A 17,589-nucleotide genomic window follows, 5' to 3' on the forward strand; every position below is an offset into this window, starting at 1 on the left:
GTCTACTTGCACCAATCTCCTTCACTTGTAATAGCCGTTGGCTGCATGGGTCAGTGTCTACTCTCACTACTCTCCTTCACTTACCATTGCCGCTGGCTGCATGGGTCACAGTGTCTACTCTCACTACTCTCCTTCTCTTGCCATAGCCGCTGGCTGCATGTATCACAGTGTCTACTTGCACCAATCTCCTTCACTTGTCATAGCCGCTGGCTGCATGGGTCACAGTGTCTACTCTCACTACTCTCCTTCCCTTGTCATAGCCGCTGGCTGCATGGGTCAGGGTCTACTCTCACTACTCTCCTTCACTTGTCATAGCCGCTGGCTGCATGGGTCAGGGTCTACTCTCACTACTCTCCTTCACTTGCATGGTCGCACTGCCCTTCTGATAGCATGAGAACATTTCTGTAGCATTGAATGGTGACTAGTAGGAGAACACAGGCACTGAGGAAGAGTCTCATAGTCGAAACTGAACAGTTGCTCTGTGGACCGCTGAGGACTTGTGGCGTTGAATAACTGTTGTTGTTTTCGCACCTGTACGGCGTCTAGTTGGCCTCTGTGGTTGACATACACAGACTTGTTAGGTGTGGACCTTTGGTCTCAGGCCGGCTATCTGCGTAAAGTACAATTCATGTTCCCTGGTACACATGCACACTTTTTATCATCATTGATGTGTACATGGCGATGTTTACACTCGTAAGTGTGCTATGTGTGTCTTTACTTGCTTTGCTCACATTATTCAAAGTGTTCATTAATTATGTTGTGTTTTAGTCATGTTATGCTTGATGTGATTTTAGCAAACGTTTGCTGGGAAAGTTTATTTTTCCCTTTTTTTATAGTAAATGTTATTTCACTTTGTAGAATACGGGTTGGCATTTGTATTTGAATGTCTGAATCAGATGAAAGTGTGGTGGCATAATAGGGTGCCCAGGGCACAGAGCAGCAGGTAATTCTCCCAGGACATGATACTGTGTATCTCAGTAAACTAACAGCACAGTGAAAGGATCTGCTACCGGACTCCAGGGTAGTAGATTACAAGTTTAATGTCCTTGGTTCACATTCTCTCCGGGTAACAAATGGCACATAAGTAGGAACACACAGACACTGCGCTCCCCACACCCCTGAAGCTACCGCCGCTCACTACAGCCGACAACCGTCCCTTCCCCGAACGTTTACGTTCAAACCATGATGACCTCACGCATACATACGCGCCAGGCATACCCACGCCATTACGACACATCGTCCTCCCTTATACACACCAAAATGGCAAATGAGTGGAACACGGACCAGCAGTGCGCCAAACACCAGGACAACACTCAACACTACAGCCCTACCACTAAGTGGCCAACTAAGCAATAGACCTGAAACACAAAGGAAAAGAGACAACTCTCATTGAACCAACCCCGGACCTCACACAAATGGTCAACAACATAGTCACCCGCTATATCAAACTATACCATTACCAGCAACCAGCTAACTAAGCAACATGCCAACCTCCGCTGATTAGCCCAGCCATCCAGCAGAGGGGGACAGGCACTGACCTAGGACCAATGTAAGAGGCCTGGAAGGCCGGTGGGGCAGGTGCCTCAGCATTAGGTACTGGCCCTCTGGCATACTTACTAAACCATCTCCTAAAATGAGCAGCCGCTGGCATCATTGAGCAGCACACTGGCATGTTATGGCACTTTCCAGTGGCCATTAAGCTGCACGTTGGCATGTCTAGGCTGTTCTCTGGCATAGCTGAGTGGCTCCACTGCATACCTGGAGAGTCCAGTGGAAAAAATCAGGTAGGTTGCTACAAAAATAAGATTCCCCCTCAGTCATACCAGGAGCGCCCCCTGGTAGCCCTGCGAAATATGTGAGGGTTATTGGACCCCGCCCAGCCTAACTGCGCCCCTGCGAACCTGAAACTCCACTTTAGGAAAATTAGGCAGAGGAACTGGTCCAGTTGGGAGGCAACCTGGCGTAACTTCCCAGTGGCATGGGCGAGTGAGTATCCCGTGGCATGAGTGAGCATGCCAGCTTGCATAATTGATCTCCCTGCCTTACGTGAGCTGGGTCAGCAGTGGCCGTTCGTTGGCATAGGTGGCACCCCCCCCCCTCCCCCCCCGCTCCCCTTCTGGGCATACTTGCTGCCTTTTTAAGGGGTGTCCTGTCGGCTGTCGCTGTCTCTTTCGTAAGTGACTGACATTTTAGGACTTCCTTTTATGCAGCAGCAAACACGTGCCTGCTGGATCTTTTTTTGTGGCTGCCTCTGCCACCTAAATCAAGCTGCAGGGCTATAGTTTAAAAAAAACATTGAAAGTTTTTCGATTATCTTTTCTGCAGCTGCAACATAAGATTGACCACTAGGTGTCGGTATTTTTCCATTAATGGAAGGCTACATGAGCACAATCAAAGATTCCAATAATCTTATCAAGACCGTATCACTCCCGCCAGCGGACTTTGAAAAATATACCATTGAGGCTGGAAACACAAGACCCCTCCCTCATCTCCACCAACAGTGCAATAGCCCCGACCCTGCATCCACATAAGCAGCTCTTCGGCCCCTGACAGCAATGGTGGTGCCTGCGAGCACAGAGGTCGGAAGATCCTGTTCTCTACAGATGCGTAGAAAGCCATCGCTTCCTCCCTGGACAGAGCACGCCCCTCCTGGGAACCGAGTCACCCCAGCATCCACCCAGCCCCCCGGGACCTGGGGCCTCCGAGCCAGCATAGTATGTTAATGACACTGATGCCTTGGTTTATGTAGCGCCTACTGCCACATATGTTCTACTTTTCTGACGCTTTCAATGCCAGATGTTAGTATTATTCAGCTGAATTGGACACATTTCATCGAAACGGGAAGAATGAAAGGGGGTTAAGCCAAAAGATTGCAATTTTCACACAGATCTCAGCAGCCGGCGCCTAACCCACAGAGCTAGCCAGCTTGCATGTTACGGAAGGAAAGTGCAACTCTCTTACCGAAGAAGGCATTGAGCAGCTTCTGCACCTGAATGTTGCTGCCAACGGTCCTGTAGACGCCCTCTGAAGTGATACCTGAGGAGAAAGACGCACCATGGTTTTATTTATTTATTTATTATTTAGTATTTATATAGCGCGCAGCAGCCCGGCGGCATTGTGGCGCTGTTACAGACATTGAGCTTAGTGGCAGAATACATACAGAAGCAGGAACGTCATTTCACCAAAATGCCAGGGGTAGCGGAAGTGACATCACCTGACCCTTGACCTCTGATGACATCACAGTCAGTATGTCATTTGACCCCAACCCGAAGAGACATCATGGGAAGCGATAGAACATGACATTTCACTGCTTTAATGAGTCTAGCAATTATTGTATAGAATTCCAGAAAGAGACAAATTATTTGTTATTCCTATTCTTTCTGATTTAGGGTCACTGCTCAGTGTTACACTAATGGAACCCCCTGTTTTTTTTTTTTTTTTGTTTTTTTTTTTTTTTTAAAGAGACCTCAAAATAAATTCCAGCAACTCCAGAAGCAAAGAGCCACATGTCACCGGCCACAACCCAGGAGCTTCAATGAAAAAATAAACTAAAAAGAAAAATATTTTTTTTACATGTTTTTTTTTAAGGGTAGCAAGACCCCAGGGGTAGCAAGGAAACCTCAGGGGTCGCACTTGCGACCCCTGACCACCCCCAAATGGCGTCCCTGTACAGAAGGCATACAATTACATGAGACGGTACATCTTACATGGTACAAGCTGAGTTACAGGAAAAGGCTAAGAGAACAGAGTGTTTTTGTGTGTTTTGCGGAATGGTGCGAGCTATAGCTTGGGTGCAGTTGAGGGGTGCCATCCTGCATACTTTTGAAAGCGTTTGCCACTATGCAAAGTCAAGATTGACAATGGCATGCCTGCCTGATCCATGCGTTTGCAGAGGGCTACATCGGTTTATAGTGATAATACCGAACGCAAAAATCTCGAAAACAAAAATATCGAAAAAAAAGGTCGAAAACAAAAATATCGAATTTTTTTTATGACGTTTTTTTTCGAAATGGGGGGGTTCCCCCCAAACCCCTTTTTTTTCTATTTTTTTTTTATTTTAACCCTTTTTTTTTTTTACTTACCTGACCCCCAAAAACACATATAAATAAATAATTAAATTATTCGATATTTTTTTTTTCGATATTTTTGTTTCGAGATTTTTGTCGTTCGGTATTATTGATTCGGCCTTTTGACTGACCACCGGCTACATCAGCTTTTAATATACGATTAACACAAGGATGCATTTGGGAGAGATTTAACGTCTTATTTCCTCTTCTCATTGTTAGAAAGCAGTGGGAAAGTTCAATTTAAAATGTGTCTTGCAATTCCTTATTATACCACTCGATGGCAGTGTACTCCACCGCTTTTTGAGTGGAGCAGGAGTGCCCATCGTGTGTTTATGTTTTGATGGTAACATTACAGGTAATATGCTTGTTGATAAACACCTCGGGAAGGGAGGGGCGGGGGGCAGGGGTGGTGGTCATACAGGCCGGAAATAGCCTGCCAGTCAAATTAATGAGCTGGGCAAAACGAGGATTATTACCGAGGGCAGCTGGAAGTTACCAGGCAGTGAGGTCTGACCCGGAGGTTTTTTTAAATCAACATTAGCACCCAAGCAAAATATCAGGGGTGTTAATGGCTACTTACAATACAAATCTCTCCTGTGATGGAAAGTCACCCGTGGCCAAGAATCTTTTCAAAATACAAACACAAAACACAAAGTGGAGTAAAAAAAATAATTTAAAAAAAGAGCTCCTTCTGCGCCGACTATGATATATTCCACTGGATCTTGGCAGTGACTTGCAACCATTAAATGAAGCCTACGAGGAATGTTTGTAAGGCTACCACTGATGACGCGCACTGAATCCTACCAGCCCCCCCCCCCCCTTAGAGAAGTCCCCCCTCCCAGTGCGGTGGCACACCACTGTCCTCGGCGTACTTTAAAGCGCCCCTACTACTCTCAGACACCAGAAGGTCCATCCACCACCGACTCAGCACCACAGAGCTTCTCTGAGGACCCGCTGTGGCAACCCACCGTTTCTAAAATGCGTACCCCACTTTTCACTGTGGGTGGAGTCTCTTCTGCTACCAAGCTTCGTGCTGGGGGGTACCCGAGGCCACATATCTCAAGACCATAAAAAACATCAAGAACGGAGAAGACCACTCTTGAACAAGCTTTCACTCCTTGTCATCGCCCCCTCTTTCCCATTTGTGCTCTGTTATGTCTTGCTTTTTCTCCTTTCCCTGTGCTGTGAGCTTGGGTGCTTTGGGGTGCTTGTGGAGTGCCTGCCTATGGAATGTTGAGGAAGGGGTAATGTGCGAGTGTTCTTTGAGAGGCATTTGGAGGTGGGCTGCTGGACAGAGAGGGTGCCGGCGGAGGTCTCTATGTCCTTCTATACGCGAAGACCCTAATGTACCTACCGGACACCTTTATCCTGGAAACTTGTATCTTAGTAAAGAAGTTATCTACCCCTGCACGGCCTCCCTGTGTCCTCACTGAAGAACTCATCCACTTGCTTTCAGAAGTGACTCATTGCCTGCATTTCACTGGGACTATCTTATGCAACATGCCCGGCCAAAAATCGCTTTTTGCGCATTAATAGTAAATATTCACTAGAAGTGCACAGTGTATAGCAAGGTTTAATGAAATTAGCAGTAACACCAGAAAAACGTATGAAAAAACCTGCCCCTGTAAATACATCAAGCAAGATGGTGGCAGTGAGTGTTACTGTGAGTGCCGCTGACGGTGATTTGCCGGTGCTGGGGCTCGCTAGGGCTGCGTGCCTGGAGACGCTGCTGCTGGAGACGCTGCTGCTCGGGCGATGTCACAGCCCAAGAGGGATGACATCTGTGGGTCGGAAGTGGAGTACGGGCTTGCGAGGCTGCAGTGGTGAACAGTTTCCATCAGATGTATTGGACGCCCTTTACACTGTTAATAAAGGGTGTGATGGGCACTGACTCCTGCCGGAATTGTGGCAGCGCTTGTGGTTCCTTGAGGCACTGACACCTGCTGGAATTGTGGCCACGCCTGTGGTTCCTTGAGGCACTGACTCCTGCTGGAACAGTGGCCACGCTTGTGGTTCCTTGAGGCACTGACTCCTGCTGGAACTGTGGCCACGCTTGTGGTTCCTTGAGGCCCTGACTCCTGCTGGAATTGTGGCCATGCTTGTGGTTCCTTGAGGCACTGACTCCTGCTGGAACTGTGGCCACGCTTGTGGTTCCTTGAGGCACTGACTCCTGCTGGAACTGTGACCACGCTTGTGGTACCTTGAGGCACTGACTCCTGCTGGAACTGTGGCCACGCTTGTGGTTCCTTGAGGCACTGACTCCTGCTGAAAATGTGGCCACACTAGTGGTTCCTTGAGGCACTGAATCCTGCTGGTATTGTGGCCACGCTTGTGGTTCCTTGAGGCACTGACTCCTGCTGGAACTGTGGCCACGCTTGTGGTTCCTTGAGGCACTGACTCCTGCTGGAACTGTGGCCACGCTTGTGGTTCCTTGAGGCCCTGACTCCTGCTGGAACAGTGGCCACGCTTGTGGTTCCTTGAGGCACTGACTCCTGCTGGAACAGTGGCCACGCTTGTGGTTCCTTGAGGCACTGACTCCTGCTGGAACTGTGGCCATGCTTGTGGTTCCTTGAGGCACTGACTCAAGCTGGAACTGTGGCCATGCTTGTGGTTCCTTGAGGCACTGACTCCTGCTGGAACTGTGGCCACGCTTGTGGTTCCTTGAGGCACTGACTCCTGCTGAAAATGTGGCCACACTAGTAGTTTCTTGAGGCACTGAATCCTGCTGGTATTGTGGCCACGCTTGTGGTTCCTTGAGGCACTGACTCCTGCTGGAACTGTGGCCATGCTTGTGGTTCCTTGAGGCACTGACTCAAGCTGGAACTGTGGCCATGCTTGTGGTTCCTTGAGGCACTGACTCCTGCTGGAACTGTGGCCACGCTTGTGGTTCCTTGAGGCACTGACTCCTGCTGAAAATGTGGCCACACTAGTAGTTCCTTGAGGCACTGACTCCTGCTGGAATTGTGGCCACAATAGTAGTTCCTTGAGGCACTGAATCCTGCTGGAACTGTGGCCACCCTTGTGGTTCCTTGAGGCACTGACTCCTGCTGGAACTGTGGCCACGCTTGTGGTTCCTTGAGGCACCGACTCCTGCTGGAACTGTGGCCACGCTTGTGGTTCCTTGAGGCACTGACTCCTGCTGGAACTGTGATCACGCTTGTGGTTCCTTGAGGCACTGACTCCTGCTGCAATTGTGGCCACGCTTGTGGTTCCTTGAGGCACTGAATCCTGCTGGAATTGTGGCCACCCTTGTGGGTCCTTGAGGCACTGACTCCTGCTGGAATTGTGGCCACCCTTGTGGCTCCTTGAGGCACTGACTTCTGATGCAATTGTGGCCACGCTTGTGGTTCCTTGAGGCACTGACTCCTGCTGGAACTGTGGCCACGCTTGTGGTTCCTTGAGGCACTGACTCCTGCTGGAACTGTGGCCACGCTTGTGGTTCCTTGAGGCACTGACTCCTGCTGGAACTGTGGCCACCCTTGTGGGTCCTTGAGGCACTGACTCCTGATGCAATTGTGGCCACACTTGTGGTTCCTTGAGGCACTGACTCCTGCTGGAACTGTGGCCACGCTTGTGGTTCGTTGAGGCCCCGACTCCTGCTGGAACTGTGACCACGCTTGTGGTTCCTTGAGGCATATGTTTCGCAAGGGTGCGAGGATTTGGCCTCTCTGCGATGTGGTCATACAGGTCAGGAGATAATGCGCATGAAGGTCTTAGAAAGATATGATATGTCTATGCTGCGGGCTATGGACAACCTGGAGTGGGGTGTGAGGTGATCTGGTTTAGGCAGGTGACAAAGCCAGAGAAAAATGCATATTAAGGAGGTGGAATGGTCCGGTTTTACCAACTCCTAGAGGATGGTCTGCAAGCTTCAACGATACATTTTCAATGGAAAGGGTAATATGCCAGCGAAATAGCTGGGAGCTGAACTGATGATCTCTAATAAGGGTGAAACCAGGTATGTAGTTGTCCTGACAGCCTTGCAAATATCTTTCTTGGGTTGATTAAGCCATGTATAAAGTAGCACTGCCTTCTTAGACAAAAACAATTTCCTGGAGAAAAAGGTTTGCATTTGGGCTATTTTGCATACCCACAATGCCTTGCTGTTGTGGCTCTGAACTGGAGGTGAACTTTCAGCGACGGCTACTAGGTGGCGTTGTGGAATGTGTGACTTGGCTCCAATGGACTTTCATACTTTCACTATACATGTATGCATCACACACACACACACACCCCGTTTACTAAATGTATCAACTACAATGGTCTACATTACAGGTAAAAAAAATTCTGACACTGAAACCCATCAATCATTTTCTGTAAATTACTGTATATTTGTTGTTTTGTGGGAATACACGCCCGCTGCTATTTAGTCAACGCCCACCTCTTGGGTTACGGCCCCCTTGTTAAGGCCCTCCTTAGATTTCTCATCCCACATAAAGCACTGCGTGTGATACTGGGATTTCTGTTGTTAGTGGACTGTCAGCACAGGCCATGTGTACGTTTAACCCTGGCTATATTTCATCTGAATGACACAGTAATACCCATATGTTTCATGAGCCACAATCATACCTCAAACACTCCAGAATGCAAACAAACATTGTATACGGGTTCTTCCGTCACGTCACGTGTGTGCCCCACAGATTAAGAAACGCGTGAATGCTTCACTGAGAGTCTGTCGCAGTTACAGATAACAGTTTGAGAAGAATTATGGAAAGAGACCATCCTGCTGGCTAGGAGATCATATATTGTGTGCTAGTTTTCTCCTGAAGAAGGAATCTTCATCTTTAAATGCCGAGCGGAAGGCTTTTTTAATTTTATTTTTGGTTATTCTATCCACATAAATATATGTAACCCCCATGCGAGAGATAAAAGAAAAGGATCCCCGGCACGTGAAGCTGTGCCGCGTAGCCAGAAATGAAGAAAAAAAAGGAATTGTATCCCAGGCGCGAGCACCGCACCGGGGACAGAAGGTTAGAGTAAAGGACCTTCGTGCATGCCCACGTGAGGGTCCCTTTACTCTGTAAGATAAATAAAAACGTAAGAGGCGCGAGCGGAGTGCTGTGGGCTCAACGGAAAATACCCTTCATGAGGGTTGACTGGCGCTCCGCGCCCTTAGACCACTGCTGCTTGTAAGGACTCCCGTGACAAACAGGGGAGTGCCAAGAGCACCACCCACCAGGTGGTTATCAAACACTGCGGGGCACAGGCACATTAATTTAATGGCACTCCCCACAGTAGGGATGCATCCAATGGTCTTAAGCCCTCCTGAGCTGAATTTAAGGGGCCACCCTCCCCTGACTGGACAGGTGGTCACCAAGGCCTGGATCACACCTGGCAGGCGTGGCCCAAGTTTGCGAAAGCTTCTGATTGCTTCCGATTGCTGGGCTGCATCTTGGACAAGCAGCCCAGCCCTATAAAAGACCTTGGTGCCGCCACAGTTTACTGTTGTCTGCTCCTGCCTGCAAGACCAATGACACAAGAGCGCAAGAGAAAAGAACATTGTAGGGGAGGATTGGTCCAAAAGACCCCCCTTGCCTACATCCCCTCCCCCGTTGAGGGCCATGGCTCATCAGGCGTCCCCTCCTTACCACCAGGGCCCAGGTGGTGGATGGCTCACCTGCTGAAGACATTGCCCACACATATTGAATTTAGCTAGGCCTCAGAAACCATTTTGTCTAATAACGATGGTGTGAGCTCGGCGCACTGCAGCGCGACCCCCACCTTTGGAGAGTTTCAATTATCCCTGTGGTCGCAGCTCCCTGGCAGATCCGCTGTGAGCCCGTTCCCACAAACAAGACGGACATGAGCTAGTGTAAGATATCAACACTGTAACACTTCACCTTCCGCAATGTATCGCTGCTCCCAGCATGACCCGTCCAGCAGAGCCTGGGTAGGAAGAGAACTGTAAAATGGCCCTCAGATAAAAGCAAAAGTTCCCAAATACTAATGACAAAACTACCTGCAATGGACGCATTTTCTCCACAAACCTCTTTGACTAAAAAACCTGTACAAATAGTGAAAGCGTCCCGGGGGATTATTTGTTATGCGTATCATTGAAAAGTTTACAGCCCACGGTCCCGCGCCATAACCGAACTAATGCTGCTAGAGTGCAGAGAAAGACAAATGCAACCATATTGAGGGCTCATGTAAAGGGCGCGCGAGAATGCACCCTTCATGTGTGTATGTCCAAGCCCCTTATGTGCCACTACCATCACGTACGGTGGCGAGTCGTTTTCTATGCGCTCCACCAACCTCGCTACTACCTCACTTACTGCAAATGTATATGCATATAACAAAATGCTGTAGTTGTTAAAACATAGTGTACAAATAATGTGCTCGGACTGGCTATATTTGAGAGGCATTAGCAAAGTTAAAATGTAAGCTTTGGAATGATTCAATGAGTATTGTATAGTATGCGAATGTTTATGATGCTTTCACCTAAAATCGGCAACACACGAGGAAGATACCTTTGTGAATATATGCAAGGCCATTCCCCCTCCCTCCCTGCGAAGCCTGCCAGACGAGAGAGCAGAGGCCCGCGCCGCGCTGCTCCACCTCCCCCAACTAGGCTGGAGCCGCTTCAAAGATTTGTAGTTCCCTCTGCAGCACCCAAGGCCACGGCCCGCCACCTGCATTATTTACAGCCCAGCAGTAAACCTCCGCCTGAATACACAACTCCAGAGGTGCCCTCTCTTACACCCCACAACCCACCGGATCACCTTAGGTTAATGGCCCCTGTAAAATTAGGACACCCAATATTATGGCAACATTACAGCAACACATTCATAACGACTTCTAACAAGACAGGAGGACATGTACCGTCTGTCCCATGCCCTGAGACCCAGCCCCACGACCTATGGTACCCGGTCAACAGGACACTGGTAACCATGTACTGATGAATCGCCATCTAACCCCTCTCAAGGTGCATTCCTCCTGTGTTGCATTAACCTGTAGCATAACCTATTGGGAGATTTACTAAAGAGAATAATATTGCAAATGACTGAATGACTGCGGTGTGCATGGCCCAGGGCAAAGAAGTCAGGAAAAGACATTCATCTCTGACACTGGCCACAATGGCACAACAACACCGCCCAGATGGACCCAGCTGACCCACCAGGCCCAGCCCAACCCACGAGGCTGACCAGTGACGTCCTCCAGCCAAGGCCAACCACATCGCAGCAGCACCTATAGCTAGTCGTCGCCACCCAATCCCATTGAACTTGTGCCCCCTATAGTGTGTAGGGTTTTATGACGTTTTTTGTAAATATATACGCCTGTCTTTGCTATTGTCAGACAGAGCGCTCTCGGAGTTTGCAGAGTTCTTTGCATGCCCTATTCTGATAAACTCCCATTTAAGCTCACCCGCACTTTGTCTTGGCCTTAATCCCATTCTGGGAGAGTACATCATTGTCTCTCATTGCGGGGAGGATCGTGCTGGTTGGGGACGCTCGCCTTCAGCATTGAGGGCGAGCAGCAGAGACCCTGAGACTACTCTGAATAGGTTGTCTCAGAAGTAAGGTTGTTGATATGTAGCGTTTTAATACAGTGCACTGTATGGACTCTGTACATATTTTTTAAATACTTTTTCTACATTTTTCATATCTAAAGGACTCTGTACTTTACAAGGTATACAAGGGAGGGCAGCATTGCAGGGAGGATTGCTGCAGACTCAGTTGATAGCTGGACTCGGGCTCTGAATATTTGACGCAAGAGTAGACTGTGCGGTGAGCAGTCTCTACCCCACAAAGCCAAGCACGATCCACCTCCGCCCCCCCTACTCACTTGCTAGGTGCATCTTCACTGAAAAAAGTTGTTACTCGTAAGTAGACCTTGGTAAAGTAAAAAATAAATAAAAAGAAGCCTCTGCTTCTGTACCTTGGAGGGGAATGGGAAAATGGGGGCGCGATCCATCTCACCCCAAATGTGGCCAGCAGCGAATTCTAGTTGGCCAGAAGATTTTGCAATTCAGCAGAGATGATTAGAACTGTATGGCCATTCTCATTGGGCAGAATGGCCCATGAATAAAGATCTCTAGGGAATCTTAGGGGGAAACATCAGGCTGGCCTTAGATACATGTAAAGCCGACTGCACATGATGGAGTGAGCTCATGGGGCTATTAGGCCTCTGAGTCAAACACAGTCGCCGGATCCCAGAAATGGCTTGGTCCATTGAGAAGATCTTCAAGAACGTGTCGCTCGATGGGAAAAATAGGAGTGGCATTGCTACGTGTATCCTCCAAAAGATGGTGGATTTGCTACACGAACATCAGGAGGTATCTCGAGGCACTATCGCTGAAATGCCTGAGCAAACGGCTTCGAGAGAGAGGGGTCACGAAGCAAGGGTGAGTTGAGGAACGTTCTGTATTTTTTTGGTGAAACAGCAAACACTCTTATCAATGAACAAAAATGTGTCTTTACCACACGTGGCACATCCAATTGCAGAATTCAAAATTGCGGTAAGGGGCATGGGTGAAACTGTGGGTCACCCAAGACCTCAGATCCACAATAAAAAACTGAATTCGATGTAGGAAAGTCGATATCAATAAGAGGAGCGACATATGGTTTGGCAACTTTCTGCTGTCTTAAGTTCTTGAAACTTAATTAGTACCCGGCGAGGGTCAACCATAATGTAACAAACATTCCGATTGTCCTCGCCGGGGCATTACCCGACCGGGAATCCATCGGCCGGGATTCCTTGGCATTGTTCCCGGCAGGGGGGCGTGGCAGCCCCTCAGCCAATGAGGAGGCTCGAAACGGGCCCAGCCCCGCTCGAGCCTCCACACAGCTGGAGGCTGTCATTGTCCACCACTGGGGATTCAGGTAAGTATTTTTATTTTCCTCCCCTGCCCCCTGCAAGCAAGCCCCTCCCCATCCTCCCAACCCCACTTACCTTCCGATTTCTCCTTTTTTCGGGAGCCATGGAAAGGGAAAACGGACTCAGTTTCCCTTCTCCGGCGGCCATTTTCTTTGACTTTTTTTTTCTGTTCCGAAATGCTGCAGCGTTGCAGAACAGAAAAAATGCTATTAGTACCCCGGTCTTGCGGGCTGGGGTATTAATAGCAATAAGTCCCTCACCGCAGGGCCATTACCGAGTCAGGTAATGCCCCAGGGCCTTCATTAAGGCCCTCACTTCACTCAGGCCTATAACTATGGGCCCCGGGGCATTACCTGACTCGGTAATGCCCCATCGGCTTGGGTCTTATTGCTTAAATATCAGCTCTGAATAAACAAATGGGGTAGATATTCTGAGATATCTGCCCTTTTTCATAGGTTCTGGGGAACTTCTCTGCATGCAATAATCTGTTGGCATCTATACTACGGAGGTTAATAAATTCAACTGTAAGGGGTGAGGTATGTGAGGGTGGAGACAGGCATGGCTGGAGGGAGGAGCTGGGCTCTAGTGTTGACAGGAGATGCTGGTCGAACACTTGTGCCCATTTAAAGCGCAAAAAGGTCGACCTGAATTGTAGACTCACCCAGCAGAAAATCATCAGCAATACCGGCGCCAGTGACAATGTTCCGATGCAGACTGAGCACCCCAGATGAGTGCTGGGCTTGTAAAAAATGCCATGTGAAGGAACTGCATATGTTTTGGACTTGTGATCCAGTGATGAATTTCTGGATATGCGTCTTGGAAGGAATGGGGATAATCTTCCCACTGTGGCTGGACCAAAACCATGGGTCGGTACGCTGGATATACCAGGCTCTTATTGTAGCCAACAAAGAAATATTAAAGATGCGGGACACTACATAGAAAACGTCATGCAATGATTGGCTAGAAAGCAGGTGTCTGTTATTGGTGAAGAAAGATCAAATATAATGGAAGAGAATCTCAGGAGCCATATGAGGAGATCTTGGGAGGATTCAACGCTCTTTACAATTCACTCTACCAATCGTTTCCCCCCACCCTTTTTCCCTTCCCTCGGTTTGTCTACTCTCCACGCCCTATTGAATGTGTCCATGCCCTGTGTAGTAATGTGGTAGTGTTTCTACTGATTAAGGAGCAGAGTATTTAGTCATGGAGCTCATCTTCCGTAGGCAACGTCGGCACAGGCTGTTCCCTATGAGGCATGGCCTTAAAGAAACGGCTCTATTTGTTTGTTACAAGTGGTTGATTGAGGAACATACTTGACAGTTTGTATGATATAGTGGTGGGTCTTGGTCAGTCATATACATACATGCTCAGCTTCACCTCACTGATGAGGCCTGACAAGGCCGAAACATGTGTCTGGGGTTGCTGATTGTACTCTTGTTCAGAGGAGAATTGCCTAGCATTTCGGTGCTGGACTGCCCTTGCGGTTGGGACCAGACGGATGTGCACATTTATATTTCTTCTCTTTAAAGGTGCAGTAACCTAAAACGTGGTTGTAGACCCTCCTGAGTGGAACAAATTCCATAGAACAGGGTATTTGGGCCATGTTCGTTCACAGCCGAGGCGCTCCCTAACTTCTGTAATTCATGCTTATTTCGTTACGGCATGTCAGTATGCAAGATTGCACGTGTGTGTTTATTCTGTAATGTTTATCTTAAGCGCGACAAAAGCTCTAAAAAAAGAAAAATTTTAACCGATGAGCGAAATGTAGGACATTCCTTCCATCGAGCAGTGTGGAATGCTTAGGTCCCAAGCATGCGTCAAACCTTCACTCTGCCTCTCTCCGTAGAAAGAGGTGCATGTGCCTGTGGGGTGTGCGGGATCACATAGAGGCTCAATGTATTGCATAACTCAGTGACTCAGACACTCCTCATCTGAAAGTGGTGTGAGTGCCGTAATACAATCATTTCTGGTGTGCGTCATGCACTATACAGCTCCTTGGTTCCGTGTGTGTGCTACCACTCTCACACGCCACTGATCGGAGAATTCAGCCCAGGCCATTGCTCTCAGTGTCCTTGCACGCACCAACTCTGGTTCATTCCCCTGCCTGGCACAAATAAGCAGAGGCTGATGCCTTCTTTTCAGAAAAAGAGCACCATAGTAAGGACAGGCATTAGCAGATTACACAAGAGCCTCTAAAGACCATGAACCAGACGGCCATCTCACCTTTCGTTTCCACAGCATTGATGCACTTCCTTACAAACTTGAAGCCGATTTCATTGAGCTCCACTGCGCAAGGAAAAGAGAAAGACAGTTAAATGCTGGACAGTCAGGCAGTTTTATTAGCACCCTGGCTTGGGGTGCCAGCCAATCAGGTGGCTAGGAACGCGGGCTTGAACCTCCGGCATCCCCCGCCGCCATCTTCCCCCCACTCTACAGCCATTTTCTTTTTTTTTTTTTTTTATTCTTCCCACCCCCAATTTACCTTAATTCAGTTGCGACGGCACTCGCCACCGCAACCGCACCTTCTGCTCTGCTCACAAAGCCTTCCCTTTCCATTGCGGCCATCTTTGCAAAGGATTTTCCTTCGTACAACAGGATGTTGTGCGCAACGCGTTGTATGAAGGGCTCGGAAAACTTAGAAAGAAAACCACAGCTTTTATATTTGCAGTGCTTATTTAAAAAAAGAAATAAGCACTTACCTAGATGCAGCTTTCCTGCCTGCATTCTCTGGTCTCTGGCACCAATGAAGCAAAAGCCACCCAGTGGTAGGTTTTGTTTATTACAGCTGGCTGGCCTTTGGTTCATTAGTGCCAAAAGGGCAGCACAGGAGGCTCATCCATTTCACGAAATGGATGCCTCCTAGTGCTCCAAAACTTTGAGTTTGAGCTTCATTTGCTCAAAACTTTACATAGGGACTTTGTTTAAAAATATTTTTTATATATATTTTTGATTATGGGCCATCTTTTTAGACAATAACATTTTTGAGCACACTATTCCTTTAAGTGGTCTGGTAGAGAGCACTTCTGCCATTTAGGTGGCATCTTTAATAGTCTGAATGGAGTCCTGTACACAAAGCAGTACACCATGTCAAACTTGCAGGAGCTGAAATCCCATGTCAGACATGTGCCAACCACAATGTCATCAGAGGATGATCATGCCCTCAGCCCATGTTTAGGACTAGCGCTTCCATAATGCCTCACCATTGACTTTCTGAGCTATGGTTGATGGGAGTTGTAGTCCAAAACATCTGGTGAGCAAAAGGTTGCAGACACCTTCCTTAATGAGTCGAGTCAAACAACTACTAACATTTCTGGGCTAGTTTTGAGCACTAGCCTCATACCTTCAGCCAAACCTGATCTTCTTGGTATCATCATTGGCTGTCACCAACCAGACACCCCCCATATCCAGAGGCCTGCTGTACAGGCTACCGACTGCCAGCTATTTCCATCAGCTGTGCATACGTGGAATGCACCACGTTTGATTTCAAGGAAATCCTTAGAAAAGCAAAGAGAAAGGTAGTTTACAGCTTCTCTTTATCCATTCTATTTTCTCCCAACATTTTCCTGTTTTCTATCAGCTGTTTCTTTTGCTGGTGTTCCTGCCATACACTGCTACTAAATGACTACCTTTCATGTTGAATTCAGAACTAATGCACACCAAGGCACTTTCAACAAGCCTACAGTCACCAAACACACAGTGCCCTACGACGGACACGCCTACAGACAGCAAAACACAAGCCACTTATCCATGAGAAGTAAAAAGCAAACCATGGACACATCCAATGGTAGCAAAACACTAATGATGGACACAATCACAGACAGTGAAACAAAAGTGACTTATACATCCATAAAAGATAAAACTCACAAGAGGAACACATTCACAGACAGCAAAAAACAGATGAAGGACACACACAGGGGCAGGAATAAACAAGTGTTGACACAGCCATAGACAGTAAAACACAAGTGATGGTCATATCGAGACACAATGAAACACATAACTTACTGTCCTCTCGCTTCGTGATGGGGCTGTGGTATATCTAGAAGAGAATAGACCCAGATTAAATTGTGGTAACGCAGGCTCTCCAGCCAGCATGGCCTGCCACACACTTCAGCCTTTCTGCATGTGCAATCACAATTGATGGGTTCCTTACAGTAGTGACATCAATGGAGGGGCCCTCAAAAAACAGAGATGCCTACTGGCTAGTCACATCATAGGACATTAACATTTGCACTCAAATGAGAAGTGAGGACAGATGCGATGGGCCACACAACTCAATAAGATTAAGTGATCTATGTCGCTGAATATTAATCTAGTTTCATCTTCCCATGCTACTGAAGTGTTAGAACCCCCAACAGTGGTCTTTATTGTGTGGTAGGAGATGTGAGAAACCAGAAGGTGTCTCACCCACTAGTTCCTGGGGATCTGTCATCCAGGTGGCCAGGACACGTCCATCGCTTTTGGATCCAGTTCCTGGGGATGGACCAGTGCGGGAGGATCACCTGGGTGAGGAGGTCTCGGGGGAGTGGGTGTCAGGGACATCAAGGATCATGCGGGAAGAGTTAGGCAAAGAACTAGGATAATACACAGAGTAAACAGGGCACAAAAGTTGGAGGGTTGTGGTTTTATGTGCAATGCAAAATGGTTATCTTTTTTCCTTAATGCCTTTCCTCAGAGATCAGCAGAGTTGAACATTCAAGATGGTGGATTG

The 17,589-nt window shown here is 48.0% G+C and overlaps 1 protein-coding gene across 1 annotated transcript in view; it reads right to left on the minus strand.

Moving 5' to 3' along the window:
* Positions 1-17,589, minus strand: part of OPHN1 (oligophrenin 1) — a 733,935-nt gene that overhangs the window by 227,732 nt on the left and 488,614 nt on the right. The window contains exons 12-14 of the mRNA XM_069612518.1: positions 16,884-16,917; positions 15,105-15,167; positions 2,962-3,036 (exon numbers count right to left, since the gene is read on the minus strand). Of these exons, the coding sequence (XP_069468619.1) occupies positions 2,962-3,036; positions 15,105-15,167; positions 16,884-16,917 (172 nt within the window). The remainder of the gene's footprint in view (positions 1-2,961; positions 3,037-15,104; positions 15,168-16,883; positions 16,918-17,589) is intronic.

Source organism: Ambystoma mexicanum, chromosome 5p (genome assembly GCF_040938575.1).
Source record: "Ambystoma mexicanum isolate Mex_15411 chromosome 5p, UKY_AmexF1_1, whole genome shotgun sequence".
In the NCBI taxonomy this organism is placed as follows: Eukaryota; Metazoa; Chordata; class Amphibia; order Caudata; family Ambystomatidae; genus Ambystoma; species Ambystoma mexicanum.